We start from the raw sequence: 15352 nt of genomic DNA, 5'->3' as shown, positions 1-15352 counted from the left end.
TCTTGTTCTTCAACGTTTCTCAAGGGAGTAGCTAACCCTAGGACTTGCCCATTTACTTTGTTTGAAACTCGAAAGAGGAAGAACGGGGTTGGGATAAAATAATTAACATGAATTTGGGGCGTTAACCCCCATTCTAATGGAAATTGACCTGGGAATAGGCGATACCATTTGTAGCCATAGTCGGGGGTTCTTAATGCTCCTAATTGCTTTAGGAATATTCAATTAGGTAGTCTAGTTAGTCTTCGGGAGAAATTAATTTAGAGTCATTATCCGAGGCTAATTAACATATTATTACCATTATCTGTAATTCATGAAATATATTGGATCATTACTTGAGAAGTAGTTTCCTTTATTCCATTCTTGTGGCCATTGATCAATTTACTTGCTTTCTGGATTAGATTTTATATTTTCGTATTCTATCAAAACCATATTTAAAAACCACCATTGATGCGTTCAGCCTAGCTGTTGTTGGTGATAATTCTTAATCTACTTAAACGTCGACATATTGTTCTCTGTGGGATTTGACCCCAACCTTGTTGGGTTACTATATTTGACAACGTCCGCGTTATGCATTAAAATGTGTAGTTTGAGCGTATCAAATTTTGGCGCCGTTGCCGGGGAACAATTAGCATATTTTGGCTAATTCATGAAATAAGCTAACTTGCTTTGAACCGAACCTGTGAATATTTGTATTGTTGTTTTCTGTATTTTATTTTATTTTTAGGAAAAAAAAATGGCATATTTCCATGAAAACTAATTTAGTAGTGATCTTTATTGTGAGCATGGCCAAATTGGTGAGTTCAAACTCATGATGGAGTGCTTGCTGGGTGAGGGTAACGAAAATCAAAAAGCCTTGGAAGAATACTTGTAAACTAGTCTCCAAATTGGTTTGATGACAGAAGAAGAAAATCCGTCATGGGTATTCGATCCAGATCAAAATCAATATGAACTCCCCAATGCTCAATCCGACAAGGTAATCCCTTTGTTGAGGGTCAATCATGAAGATGAGTTTATTAGGAATGCCAAAGAAAAATATAAATTGGAGTCAATCATTGTTCTGAAAAATATGGTTGTTATTGACTCCAATTCTGGGGGAAAAGAGGGTGTCGAAATTCAAGAAGTTCAAACGCCATATATCCTGCAATTTGAAAACTCAAGAAGGCAGAACGACATTCCTCACTTGAAAGCCAAGAAGTGTAAGATGAAAAATATTATGCTTGGCTTGTTCATCTACTTACCACCCCCCGCCGCTCGTGGTCACAAACTTGAATCCAAGTTGGGTGCCCAATTCATAAGCTCCAAATGCCGAGAAAAGCGATAAAGTTGATTAACGTAGTGCCGCGACATTAACTAAGGCGCTTGTTGGGAGGCAACTCAATATGTAATAGTTTTAGATTTTTCATTTTTATAGTGTCACATGTTGTTTGTTTTTGTTTTTCAGATTAGGGGAAGTCTGAGTACCCGAAGTTGAAAGCTAAAGAGTATGTTTGGGCTTAAGTGTGGGGTCATCCCCACCCTTAATGTTGAGGATTATGCTACTAGCTAGGCCCTAGAGGGTCTCAGGGAGTACTTCGCACCCTTGTTTTAATTTTTTCTCTGTTATCCATGCATTGAGGACAACACATATTTTTAAGTGTAGGGTGGGGTACTTCCGATTTTTTAGGTCAAAGATGATTATGCCATAAGATTTTTTTTTCTTAGCCTTATATATTAAAAAGAAAAAAGAAAGAGATTTTTTTTTCTTTGTTCGTTCTTTTATTTTTCTTTTATATCTTATTTGTCTCTTTTAGTGGCATAGATCATCCACCCCTTGGGTTTTCTTATGGCCTCGGTTCTTTCCCCAGGGGGGCTTTGAACCGGGTAATATTTTTTTTTTTTTTAGGATTTTTTTTAAGAGTAGTAAAAGAGAGAGAAGAAATACCTTTTAACTTGTTTGATACTAGCATATTTAGGCAATATTTTTGAGTGCTTGATAATGAAAAAGGTAAAAAACTTTCTGACACCTACACTCATGGTTGTGACTCTGTGTATAGCTTATTCTTATTTTGTATTTCGTCATGAACCTATCTGTCTTAGAGTAGAATTGATCCATCTTGATTGAGACTTGTGCCATGTATGGTGAGGATTTCTGGTAAATATTCCATGTTTTGCATCATAGTCTAGAACTTGCCTTGCATGTTATTGAAGTGAAATAAAAAGTGTTGCTCTGTTTAGAAGATGATTATAGGCTTTTTTTGATATGTCTTGTAAATTTTAGCATTTTCAGAAATTGTACCACTAGTTAGCCCTTTGAGCCTGTAGCCTTTCATTTGTTAGCCGTATTTTTGTCTTGATCCTTTTTGTTGAATTGTTGAATCACTGGTTTGTGTACCCTGCTTTCATGAGCATTGTAGCTTAGACTGTTGTAATTGTGAAGTCTGAAGGAAAGGGATGGTCGAGTCTAAAAGGTGACCAATGATAAGCTACAAAGTGATGAAAAGGCTCTCTTAGAAAGAATGTGATATGTAAAAACAAGATGAGAAAAAAATATTGCTAAAAAAAAAAAAAAAAAAGTTGAAGCATTCTTGATATGATGAGAATTACTAGTGTAAATAATTGATGAAGAGAGGGTTGAAAAATAAAGTTAAGAGACGAAAATAATGGATGAAGTCTAAAAGTGCAAAGTGCTTAGGGAAGTGTAAGCCACTATTATATAGTTTTCCTACCCGTCCCCTAGCCAACATTACAACCCGTTAAATTCCTATTTGATTCTATTCGAGCATACTTATATTAGTAGAGATGTACATCATGGGCAAGCCTATGGTTCTTTGTGCATACATGTGAATTTCTTTGTAAGTGCGAGAGTTGTGCTTTGATGCTAAGTCCTTAATTTACATTCATTCTTTGATTTGAGTGTGTAGACTATTTCTTCTTGTGAGGGCACTTTTTTATGATAGATAGGTGATGTTATTAGCTTCTTTGACAGAGTAGGTGAGCGAGCTTAAATTTGATGAGTTAGAGTCCATCTTTGAGGTTAGGAAGTTAGTAGTTTGTTGTTCAATTGTATGACTTGTACATCTTGCATGATGATCAGGAAGTGTATATTTGATCTTAGGAGTTGTTGTATAGCCTAATATTTGGTATCAACTAAAGTGGTGGTGTTCCTAGGCTTGATTTATTGAGAGTGGTCTTAATGCTTACTCAAGGACGAGCAAAAGTTTAAGTGTGGAGTGGTGATGTTCGGCCAAAATTGCGTATATTTACCCATTGTTGCCTCACATTCTAGTACTTTTAATCATCTTTTGAGTATTAATTATATTGATTTGTGTTTAATGTTATATTTTTATTATGTAGGAATAAAACAGTGGGAAGATGAAGAAATTTGAGGCAAAATCGCATAAAATGAAGGAAAAAAAAAAGAAAGAGAAAAAAAACAAAATGATACAAGTGGCAGGCACTATGATGGCCTAATCATTGTCAATTATTTGTGTAACCATTGGAAATTGAGAAAAGCAAAAGAAACAGCAACAATTTAAAGTGATGAAATAGAGAACGTACCTGGCAACATTCTACTACGCAAGGTCTGACTCGTTGAAATTGATCTGCAATAAATGCCGCGCTACCGAAGGCTTTTCAGAGAAAGAAATTATTTCCCAATTCGTTTTGGACTCAGTTATTTTGTTTGAGCTTTTTCCTACACCTATAAATATTTCATAAGCCATAATTCTTAGACATCTTTGGCATAAAATACAAGTTTGGAGGCTAGGGTTCCTATGTATATTTTCTTTCTTTTATTCAAACCTTGTTTGGGAATTTCTTGGTGACAATTGAGATTGAAACTCTTGTTGTGCTTATTTATTGATCGACATTATTTTTAATCAAGTAAATTATTTTTATTTTAATTATTCTTGTTCTTCAACGTTTCTCAAGGGAGTAGCTAACCCTAGGACTTGCCCATTTACTTTGTTTGAAACTCGAAAGAGGAAGAACGGGGTTGGGATAAAATAATTAACATGAATTTGGGGCGTTAACCCTCATTCTAATGGAAATTGACCTAGGAGTAGGCGATACCATTTGTATACATAATCGGGTGTTCTTAATGCTCCTAATTGCTTTAGGAATATTCAATTAGGTAGTCTAGTTAATCTTCGGGAGAAGTTAATTTAGAGTCATTATCTAAGGCTAATTAGCATAATATTACCATTATCTGTAATTCATGAAATATATTGGATCATTACTTGAGAAGTAGTTTCCTTTATTCCACTCTTGTGGCCATTGATCAATTTACTTGCTTTCTGGATTAGATTTTATATTTTCGTATTCTATCAAAACCATATTTAAAAACCACTATTGATGCGTTCGGCCTAGCTGTTGTTGGTGATAATTCTTAATCTGCTTAAACGTCTACATATTGTTCTCTGTGGGATTCGACCCCAACCTTATTGGGTTACTATATTTGCCAACGTCCGCGTTATGCCATTAAAAGGTTTAATTTGAGTGTACCAGTCGAAGGTGTTAGGCGAGATGGTTGTAATAAATATGCAGAGAAGAAGGCCCGTAAGGGTGGTAGTTTCAGTGGTTCATTCTCTCGAGGACAGAGTTCCCAGGTTTATTTGGGACGTCCTATTCAGTCAGCTATGCAGGTTTCTGCTGGAGGCCCATCAGGGGCTAGTCATTACTCTTCCAGCCAGTCAGGGGGTTCACAGCCCTGATTTTCAGACATGGTGGTTATTCTATTTCATCTGTTTCTGTTCAGCTTCCTACTCTAGACCGTGGATGCTTCGAGTGCGGTGAGCAGGGGCATTTCAAGAGAAATTGTCCTAGACTTAGACAGGGTGGCCAGGATGCTCAGTATCGGCCTCCCAGGGCTCCAGTTTCATCAGCTAGAGAAGGAGGATCTTATGGTAGGGACCATGCTCAGATTGGGCGTGGTGGCCACGCAGCTAGTAAAGGTAGTACCCAGCCCAGCAGAGGCCGATCCCAGTCAGGCAGAGGTGGACATCAGCCCGGTAGGGGCGAAGCTCAGACAGGACAGGTTGATCGTGGAGGTTCGCAGGCTAGTGGCGGACGGGTTCATTGCTATGCCTTTCCTGGCAGATCAGAGGCTGAGGGTTCAGATGCAGTCATTACAGGTAACATCTCAGTCTGTCACCGGATGGCTTCTATGTTCGTTGATTCGAGTTCTACATTCTCTTATGTGTTTACATACTTCTCTATGGGTCTCGATATGGTCTATGATTTGCTTGATGCCCCTATTTATGTATCTACTCCAGTTGGGGACTCAGTAGTTGTAGATAGAGTATACCGGTCTTGTACTATCACATTTATGGGGTATGGTACATGGGTTGATTTAGTGATTCTTGACATGGTAGATTTTGATGTTAATCTGGGTATGAGCTGGGTAGCTCCTTGCCATGCGATTTTGGACTGTCATGCCAAGACAGTCACTTTAGCTATGCCGGGTATGTCTAGGCTTGAGTGGAAGGGTAGCCCTAGTCCCTCCCCAAAAAAGATCATTTCTTTTCTTCGCGCCAAAAATCTGGTTACTAGAGGGTGCTTAGCTTATTTGGCACATATTCATGATACTAGTGCTAATGTTCCATCTCTTGAGTCAGTTCATGTGGTGTGTGAGTTTGCAGAGGTGTTTCCCGCGGACTTGCCAGGTGTGCCACTCGACCGTGATATTGACTTTTGTATTGACTTAGAGCCAGGGACTCGCCCTATTTCTATTCCGCCATATCAGAGTGGCGCAGTGGAAGCGTGATATGGTTGAGTTTGTTTCGTAGTGTCTGGATTGTCAGCAGGTTAAGTACGAGCACCAGAGACCCAGAGGTACACTTCAGAGGATGCCCATTCCTGAATGGAAGTGGGAGAAAATAGCCATGGATTTTGTCGTTGGTCTTCCAAAGACCTTGGGCAAGTTTGACTCAATTTGGTTGATAGGTTGATTAAGTATGCTCATTTCATACCAGTTCAGATCACCCACACTGCTCAAAAGTTGGCCTAGATTTATATTCGTGCGATTGTTCGTTTGCATGGAGTCTCTATTTCCATCATATCTGATAGAGGCACATAGTTTACATCCCAGTTTTGAAGGACTTTGTAGGTCGAGTTGGGTACTCGATTGGATCTCAGTATAGCTTTTCACCCTCAGACAGATAGTCAGTCTGAGCAGACGATTCAGGTTCTCGAGGATATGCTCCGAGCTTGTGTGATTAACTTTGGTGGTCATTGGGACCCGTTCTTACCATTGATATAGTTTGCTTATAATAATAATTACCACTCGAGCATTGATATGGCTCCGTTTGAGGCTCTTTATGGGAGGAGATGCAGGTCTCCCATTGGATGGTTTGATGCATTTGAGGTAAGGCTATAGGGTACTGACCTTTTGAAGGAGTCATTAGATAACGTTAAGTTGATTCAGGATAAGCTCTTATCGGCTCAGAGTAGGCAGAAGGAGTATGTGGATCGAAAGGTCGGAGATCGTGAATTCATGGTTGGGGAACAGGTCTAGTTGAAGGTCTCACCCATGAAAGGTGTGATGAGATTTGGGAAGAAGGGCAAGCTCAATCCTAGATTCATCTGTCCATTTGAGATTTTTAGTCGTGTGAGAGAGGTAGCCTATAACTTGGCTTTATCTCCAGGTTTGTCGAGTGTTCACCCAGTGTTTCATGTCTCTATGTTGAAGAGATATCACGGTGATGGTTCTTACATTATTCTTTGGGATTCAATCTTGTTGGATGAGAACTTGTCTTATGAGGAAGAGCCTAGTGCTATTTTTGATAGAGAGGTTCGTAAGTTGAGATCTAAGGAGATAGCGTCAGTGAAGGTTTAGTCCAAGAATCGTCCATTTGAGGAAGCTACTTGGGACATCGAGTCCGATATGCGTCATAAGTATCCCCACCTTTTCACCCAGTCAGGTACCTTTCCTCTTATTTCCTTCCCTTTGTACGTTCCAGGACAAACGGTTGTTTAATTAGTATCTGATGTAACGACCCAGTGGGTTGTTATGTGCATTTTAACCATTTTACCCCAGCCGTTTCATTCCGAGACTAGGAGCAAGCCTAGTGAAAACTTAAAGATTTAGAATTCTAAAATGAAGGCATTTGATATTATTTGGTGCACTTGTTTGAAAACTTGGTTTATTTCGTTGGGGGGGGGGGGTGGTTGACTTAGTAAATTAGACCTCCGTTGAGAATTCTGAGGCCACAGGTGAGTCCGTAGCGTGTTTTTACATATATGTGCATATCTGGTTTACGTATGAGGGGCCCCAGATTTATGTTGGGATTTTGGGCAAAAACTTGGCGAAAAACCAGAGGCTATTGGTCCAGATGCGACCACTGAAGCGGATGGGACTGCTATAGCGATTTCGCCACAGCAGGGAGTTGGCTGCCACCGCGGGATTTCGGATATAGGGGAAGTCCGCCATAGCGGGTGGTGAACCGCCATAGGGGGACTGCTACGATGCGGTCTTGATGGCTATGGCGAGTCTAGCCAATTAATGAGGTCCGCCATAGAGGTGGTTATTGTCGCTACAAAGAAGACCCCTACAGCGAACCTGGTGGCCGCTACATCGGTCGACCGAAGGCAGAAACCCAATTTTATATTGCAAATTTCAGGTCATTAGTCACAAAATGCCAAAAGCCGTTTCCAAGGGAGAAAGAGGCAAATTTATTCCATTGTTTGGTGAAAGCATCTTTGAGGGTAAGTCCTAACCTTTAATTGTTCATTTACCTTTCTTCTTCAAGTGCCATGGCTAGTTTAAGGTCCATTAATGGTAGATGAAAGTCCTAGAAACCTAGAATTAATAAACCCTTGAATGAATTGTGGATTGTTGATTTTATTACTATTTATACCATCTAGAAGTGTAGGTATCACTATCTAGGATGAGAAATTGATTAACTATGGTGAGCATTATGTATTGAGACTTAGGGTTCCACCCAAAACGGGGATTTTGCCTAAAATCTGATTTGGAAGGGTTAAATTGATTAGAAACCTATAAATTGGAGGATTATGATTGTGGGGACTGAGGGTAGGATAATTCACCCTTAAATTCTGGTTTCACCCATTCGAAAAGGTTAGGAGTATTTGGGGTCTTCTTCCCCAAATGGTGATTCTTATTTTGATTAGATAGTTTATTGCTTACTTAGCGTTATTTTGCTAGATTTTGAGCGTTCCGAGGCATTACGAAAAGGAAAAGCTCTAGCGGAGTAGCTTGCATTGTTCTGGTTCTGCACCTGAGGTAGGTTATGATTTACTTGAGTTAGACTTTGATTAGTTGATTGTATATGTAGAAGAATTGACGGGAGAAAGCATGATTAGGTCTTCGGACATGACGTCTAGCTGGATATGACTTAGGTTGGTATGATTGCTGATTATGTGGGCTTGTTGCCATTACTTTATATACTGAAACCTGAGGTGTATTTGTTGTGCTATGGGAAGGAAAGGGTTTACATAGATACTCTTCCTGTTGATTGAGATGACTTATGCATTTATGCTGTTGTTGAGTTGATTTATCTGTGTCTTGTTGTGACTTATGGCATGGTGCCCTGTACTTCTTGACATTGATATTATTGACTGATTATGTTTCATACTGAGTGTTGAACTGGAAGTACGTTGAGATTCATCTTGTGATCAGATACATAAATATATGGCACATTTGACAAGGGGTGAGGATGTGCCTAGTTATGGGCTCGTGATCCTAGGTCAGTTTCGTAGCGAGTAGTACATGAACACCATGGTTCCCCTGTAGGTCATGACTATTGTGCGAAAATTGCCTTTAGCATACTATCATTGGTTGCATTAAATTGCACTGGACTTATCTTGTTCTTGTGATGGGTTGATGACTGTTGTTGATTATTTTGGTTGTCGTGTCGTCATTGTAGAGGTTCTATTTTTTTCGATTCGTATTTGCACTTGCCTCATTTAAAAAGGAAAGTGTCCCGGGAAAGTACGGTTGTCAATCGTACCGGGAAAAAGAAAAAAATATACTTCTACGTGGATGGTACTCTAAATGGACATTATTTTTAGAGTCGCCACCTAACTTATAGGTAAGTTAGGAAAACCAGTTCGAAAGGGTTCATTTAAAACAGTTAAGTTTTAAAGAAACCAATCTGTACCAAAGTTTGGGTGAGGGTTCTGGTGATCACCCAGGGTGGGTGTTAGGCACCCCGGCATTGAAGATCCGTAAAATACGGTTGACCTACGGTTCTAATACTATTCCTTGTGAATATAAATTGTTTATGATAAAAATTGCTTTTGTTTTAGATTCCCGCAATAAAAGGTTAGTCATTCACGCAAAAATACAACACTTTCAAGAAATAAAAGTGGTAAAGTTTTTTCCAAAATTGGGCGTTTTGGGTTTCGGACTAGAACACCTAGGTTAAAACCCGAAGGCGTTAACCCAAGTAGAACACTACGTAAGCCCACCCGAGTTTTTAAAAAGATTTTTTAGCTTAAGTTAAGTTTTAAGAATATCATTTTTTGGCTTACTATTATTAACCATATTTTAACCGCATTTTTATATTTTTACATTTTTAGTCATTTTAGTCCAAATTAATAGTCCAAACGGTCCGCGGGTCCAAATTGTTTTTGTCTTCAATTTCATAAAATTTGATTAAGTCCATCAATTTTGTCCAAAATCATAGTTTTAATTTATTAATGAAATATCCATTTTACATAAGTGATAATTAGTCCAAAAATCATTTTTTACACGAGAGCATTTATAAAATCAGTTTCTCATGCTTTAAAAAAATGTTTTTTTGCAACTCTAATTGTGATAATTTTAAAGGGTTCCAACAAATCATACTCAATTAAATTTAAGCAAGTAAATAATGGAGGAGATAAGGAGTTGGGCCGACCAGGCCCAACAGAAAATGCATAAATAAATATTTCCAGCTCCAAATTGCATCTCAATGCTTATGCCATCCATGCTGGGGTAGACTCGATCTAAGAATGTTAGTGGGCCTCAATGAACCCACCAACGTCTTTTGTTGGGGCAACCTAAAGATCAAAGGGAGATTGAATCACACTTCAAGCAATGAACCTTCTACTAAGCCTCAAATCACCTTTCTTTTATCTTTTCTTCTATATATCTCTTTATTATGCTTGTATGTTTATATTTTTGCAATATATGGACTATATATGCTATATTGTATATCTTAAACCTTTGTTTTTAGGGTAAAAAATTCTGGACCTATTTCTCGTTCTTCAACTTGCTATTTATAGCACAAATTATAGGGGAATCCTAGGACAAACAATAAAGGACACCTGGCCGTCATTTTCCCCCCAAAATCCCCTCAAATTCGTACCTTATCTACATTTCAAAATAAAATCAGATAGGACAAAATGAAATGCTAACTAATTGTACCCTAAATTTCAAATAAAATCCACAAAAATCAGATAAATACGAGGATAGTACAAATGCCAGCGTGAATCACGCATATTGTGCAATTCTAACGGTACAATTGTACCAAGAGTATAAAATCCTCAAATTCGTACCCAACCCCAACGAACCATCATGGAAATTACCCTAGGTGCACAAGTTGGCCAAGGACTCAAGGTCTCGCCCATGGCAACCACACACATGTGTAACTCGAGCAACATCCATAAAAATGGCATAATTGGTGCGATTGTATAAATAATTAAGCAAAATTAAACTTAGAATGGACAAGGACATGTGAAAGGGCATAAAAGCCCACTCACTTTTATCCAAAACAACCCTGAATTCGTCGAGAAACCACCGCCATAGGCGGCAAAACCCTAGGTGCTAATGTCGCCTGATTTTAGAGAGAAGAGTGGTTGGGTAATAAATGAAATAAAGTGGGGGAGAAAGTTTGTTTTATCAAACTTCACCCCCCACCCCCCCCCCACCCACCCCCCACCCCCCTTTCGTTTTTAATAAAAATATACCCTTTTTATTTAAAATATCAAAAGACCCCCTCCCTATCCAATTTGTAATATAAAACATATATTATAAATATATATATTACTTTAACTACTAAATATAATAATTATTCGGACTAAATAAAAATTATAACTCGTAAAGTTAAAATGCGAGCTTTAAAACGAGCCCAATGTCGACATAGTTCTTAGCAATATTTAAAATATGAAAAGATGCGGTAAAAAATGAGCGGTAATTTATATGTCTTTTTAATTAACAATTTTCCCCAATTAGACGGAGCGCGATGAAAGTAAATAACTCGTATATGTCGAAGTTGTCAGCTTGTTTCTTTTTTGGAACTAATAATCAACCGTCGTTTTGCCATTTTCTCGGGATTTTAAAATTTTAATCTTTAAAGGGTGTATCCTTACTCCGTATTTGACTCGGGAAACTTGAAAACTAAAATACACATCTTATGAGGTGAAAATTAGGTGTCAACAACTGCCCCTTCGGAGTTCGAGGATGGCAAGGCCATCCTTGAGCTATGAATTTTGACAAACCTAATTTTTACTGAATAATAGAAATTACGGCTTTCTTTTTGTGCAAAATTTTGAAAGTATGGCCAGATCCCGGTCTCTGGGCTTCCTACATATCTCGGGTTACATAAGAATTCAGGTCGTTTGTAGTTCTGACTCTAAGAGGACTAAAAAATAAGGATTTTTTTTAAATTACCTCGAGATGTCCCAAGATAATCATAAGAATATGGCCGATCCTCGAAACTTGAGTAGCCTACATATCCCTGACTTTGGGAATCAGGCCAATTGTAGCTCGATTCGATAACCCGAAAGGAATATCCCCTTATGTAGGAATCCCTTTGACTATTTGAGGTAAAAATCCGACCGGAAACTGTTTTTGAAGATTTTTTTAGAGTTTTAGTTGCTTGAAGTGATGTTCAATCCTGGTGTCGAAAGCTTGACTCTCGTGCGCGGTTTTTGATCGGTTGCCCAAGAAGAGTTCCACGTTTGCTCCGCTTGTCTTGAGATTGGCTCTTTTGCTCTCATCTTAGTAGCTTTTAGCCGTCTCCAAATGCTGAGTCCTGTGTGTTGATTTGAAATTTTTATCTTTATCGTAAATGTCATACCTGTGCGGCATTCTTGCCCTTTTGTTTTAGGGGTTAACTTTGTCAGTTTTCATCATTTGTCCGGCTCTTGGCGGACGCTCATCCATCTTCTATTCTTTTCCTGTAAGTGTGTGCTTTTGTGATCATATATATATATATTAAAATAATTTTGACTACTTTAGATAATAATCGCGATACTTCAGTTGACTCTTTTCTTGTCATTTTTAGATGTTTTCATTTCTCAATGATAACTTCCGTTGGGATCTGGGTCGGGCTATATCGCATTCTTGCGAAACCTTCAAACCCCAATCCGGTTTTTGTTTTCGTAAGCAGGATGCTATTAATGAAGACCATGTTTTCCAAGTGCGGGGTTATTTTTGTTTCTTATGACATCCGCTACCCCTGAAAATTTGGAATCACATCATTTTCACATACTGCGGTGACTATCGCAAATCTGGTGTCGGCCACATCATTATCCTCATATGAAGTCTGCGTTACACCGGTTCGGGACTACATCACTTATAGTCAAAAATACCCAAATGAAGATTGCACATCAATGTGCAGTATCATATTCCTTTCATGATGACTACTAACCTCTATGTCTAGAATTACATCATTTAGTCAGAATATTCAAGTTAACAACTGCATACTCAAATGCGGGGCCTTTTCTCATGACAACCGCTATCCCTGAACCAAAATTACATTAACTTGAAATAAACTGCAGTAGCGACCGCAAATCTTGATGTAGGAATCACATAGTATTTCAATGATTGTGGACATCAACCTTTGAATTATGCTACCTATTTTTGGCTAGATATGGATGGCGACTACAGCCCTTTCGGCACGAAGTCGTATTGCCCAAATCGTCATTTTGAGGAACGAAGCTTACCTCAGTGGCAAGACTAACACGCTCTTTTTTTGACTCTGGGGAAGAATACCCGCCCGTCGACAGGGTTCACATCTTCCAAAAGGACTAGACTCTTGCGTTGTGAATACGGCACTACAATGCCGATATCAACTCTTTGTCTTCAAATCACGGATTGTCAGGATGAAAACTGTAACCACCCTTCGGGCCATAATTAATTCATCTTTGCCGACATTTCATGTCGACGATCTTAAATTTGATGTCAGAATTGTGTCACCTGATTCAAGCGAGAACTGTGATTACCAAATTTAAGTCGTCTAATCAGTTAATGTATTAAGGCAAGCCATGCGACGTCTAGGCCGGGGTCTCAATACCTTGATACAATACTGTTTAGTGGAGACCAGACTTCGGTAAATTATGATTATATCTTTTAGTAGTCTTAAAATTTTCTTTTCTAAAATTTTTGTGCTCTACAAAAAGAACAAACTCGTTAGTGTGAAAAAACTTTACTTAAGGAAAGTTTCGTTACCGTTTTGTACGCTCTTCTTCGCCATTTTTCTTGAGATTTCTTCTCCGTTTTTGTTTTGTCGTTGTTGTTCCTGTTTCAAACATCTTTAGCAAAAAAAGTTAGTGTAAAAACATCCTTACTTTTGTTCCTCCACCCACAGAAAAATTTGTCAGTTTCCTATGTTGTCGACCACTCTTCCTGCATATGGACTTCTTCTGGTCACACTTCGACAGGAAAGAATGCTCAATTTTTTTGGAAAATTTTTTATTTTTCGCAAAGAGGGGATTTTTGGGAGATGATTTTGAAAACATATATATACATACATACATATATATATATATATATATATGGTAATTTTGAAAGTCGATATATTCTATACAAAGCCTTTTAATGTCATGACATTAGTTACACTGAAACCAGGTCTTCTGTCACTTCTTCTTTGTCTTGATCTCGACTTGCTCTGGAATTTTAGAATTCCTTTTGAAATTTTTTTCCGCAGTTTGTATATATCTTTGTACCAACTCGAATTTTGCTATGTCGAAGGAATTTTTGAGATCCTCTCAAAAATTCTACCCAGTGTAAGAGTGTACTTGTTGATTATGGATTTTATTGTGTCGAAGGAATTTTTGAGATCCTTCTCAAAAATTCTGCCCTAGTGTAGAAGTTCTAATCAGTTCGTTCCTTTGAATTGGTATATCAAAAGAATTTTTTAGGTCCTCTCAAAAATTCTGCCCCGATTTCCATATCGGGTTGTCTTTGTCTTTCTTTTGCCAAAACATCTCTGAGTTTCTTAGGGTTTATTGGGAATTTTATTTTGGATGACCGAGCTCGGAAGAGCGCCTATGTATCTCGTTTCGGGAATCAGGTCGAAACGTAGTTCGGGGTAAATATAATGGCAATTTTTGGTGAGACTGAACTCATAAGAGGGCCTACGTATCCCAAATGGGAATCAGGTCATAACGTAGTTCAAATACATGATTTTGGATTTTTGGGTTAAAGCGACCGAGCTTGGAAAAGCGCCTACGTATCCCCTTATAAGTATAGGGAATCAGGTCCTCGCGTAGTTCGTACATAATTTTGGATTTGTTTTTTCTAAAATGCAAAATTACAAGTAAAGGAAATGCAATTAAAACCAACATAAAACTACAAAAAGCTACGAATCTCTGTAGCCGTCTCCTTTCTCAAACATAGTATCTCTTGATGGCGTCTGAATTTATTGCTCTTGGCCACTCTTGGCCATCCATTTCAGCGAGGACAACTGCTCCTCCTGATAACACCTTTCGCACCATATAAGGCCCTTGCCAGTTTGATGCGAACTTCCCTTTGTATTCTTCTTGATTTGGGAATATCCGCTTGAGCACCAATTGCCCTACTTGGAAAAGTCTAGTCCTCACATGTTTGTTGAAGGCTCGCGCCATTCTTTGTTGGTACAACTGACCATGGCAAACAACGATCATCCTCTTTTCATCTATCAGAGCTAGTTGCTCATGCCTTTTACGGATCCATTCCGCATCGTCCAATTCTGCTTCTTGTATGATTCGAAGAGAAGGGATTTCTACTTCGGCCGGTATCACTGCCTCAGTGCCATAGACCAGCAAATATGGAGTGGCTCCGATTGAAGTTCTGGCGGTTGTGCGATATCCCAATAATGCATATGGAAATTGGTCATGCCAGTCTTTGTAGTTATCAATCATCTTTCTGAGGATCTTCTTTATGTTGTTTTGGCGGCTTCCACAGCTCCATTCATTGCGGCCGGTATGCAATCGAATTCCCGTCAGTGATTTGGAATTGTGCACACATTTCTTTCATCAAGCGCTATTCAAATAAGCCCCATTGTTTATTATGATCGATTCTGGGATGCCGAATCGGCATATGATGTTGTTGCGCACAAAATCCACTACTACTTTCTTTGTTACTAACGCATAAGATGCCACTTCCACCCACTTGGTAAAGTAGTCTATGGCGACCAAAATAAAACGATGCTTGTTTGACGCAGTT

General features: G+C 38.6%; 1 protein-coding gene across 1 annotated transcript; it reads right to left on the bottom strand.

Annotated features, from left to right (window-relative positions):
• Positions 1-14535: 14535 nt before the first annotated feature.
• On the bottom strand, positions 14536-15048 carry LOC132045790 (uncharacterized). Its single transcript, XM_059436372.1, has one exon. It carries the CDS (start codon positions 15046-15048, stop codon positions 14536-14538), a length of 513 nt encoding a protein of 170 aa, XP_059292355.1.
• Between the last annotated feature and the right edge of the window lie 304 nt (positions 15049-15352).

This window comes from Lycium ferocissimum, unplaced genomic scaffold (assembly GCF_029784015.1).
Source record: "Lycium ferocissimum isolate CSIRO_LF1 unplaced genomic scaffold, AGI_CSIRO_Lferr_CH_V1 ctg7947, whole genome shotgun sequence".
In the NCBI taxonomy this organism is placed as follows: Eukaryota; Viridiplantae; Streptophyta; class Magnoliopsida; order Solanales; family Solanaceae; genus Lycium; species Lycium ferocissimum.
Note: the sequence above shows the minus strand (reverse complement) of the source record. Positions and strands in the feature narration are given on the sequence as shown.

Coding starts and splice junctions, on each gene's coding strand:
- LOC132045790 (XM_059436372.1), bottom strand. CDS start 15,048: ATGATTGATAACTACAAAGACTGGCATGACCAATTTCCATATGCATTA.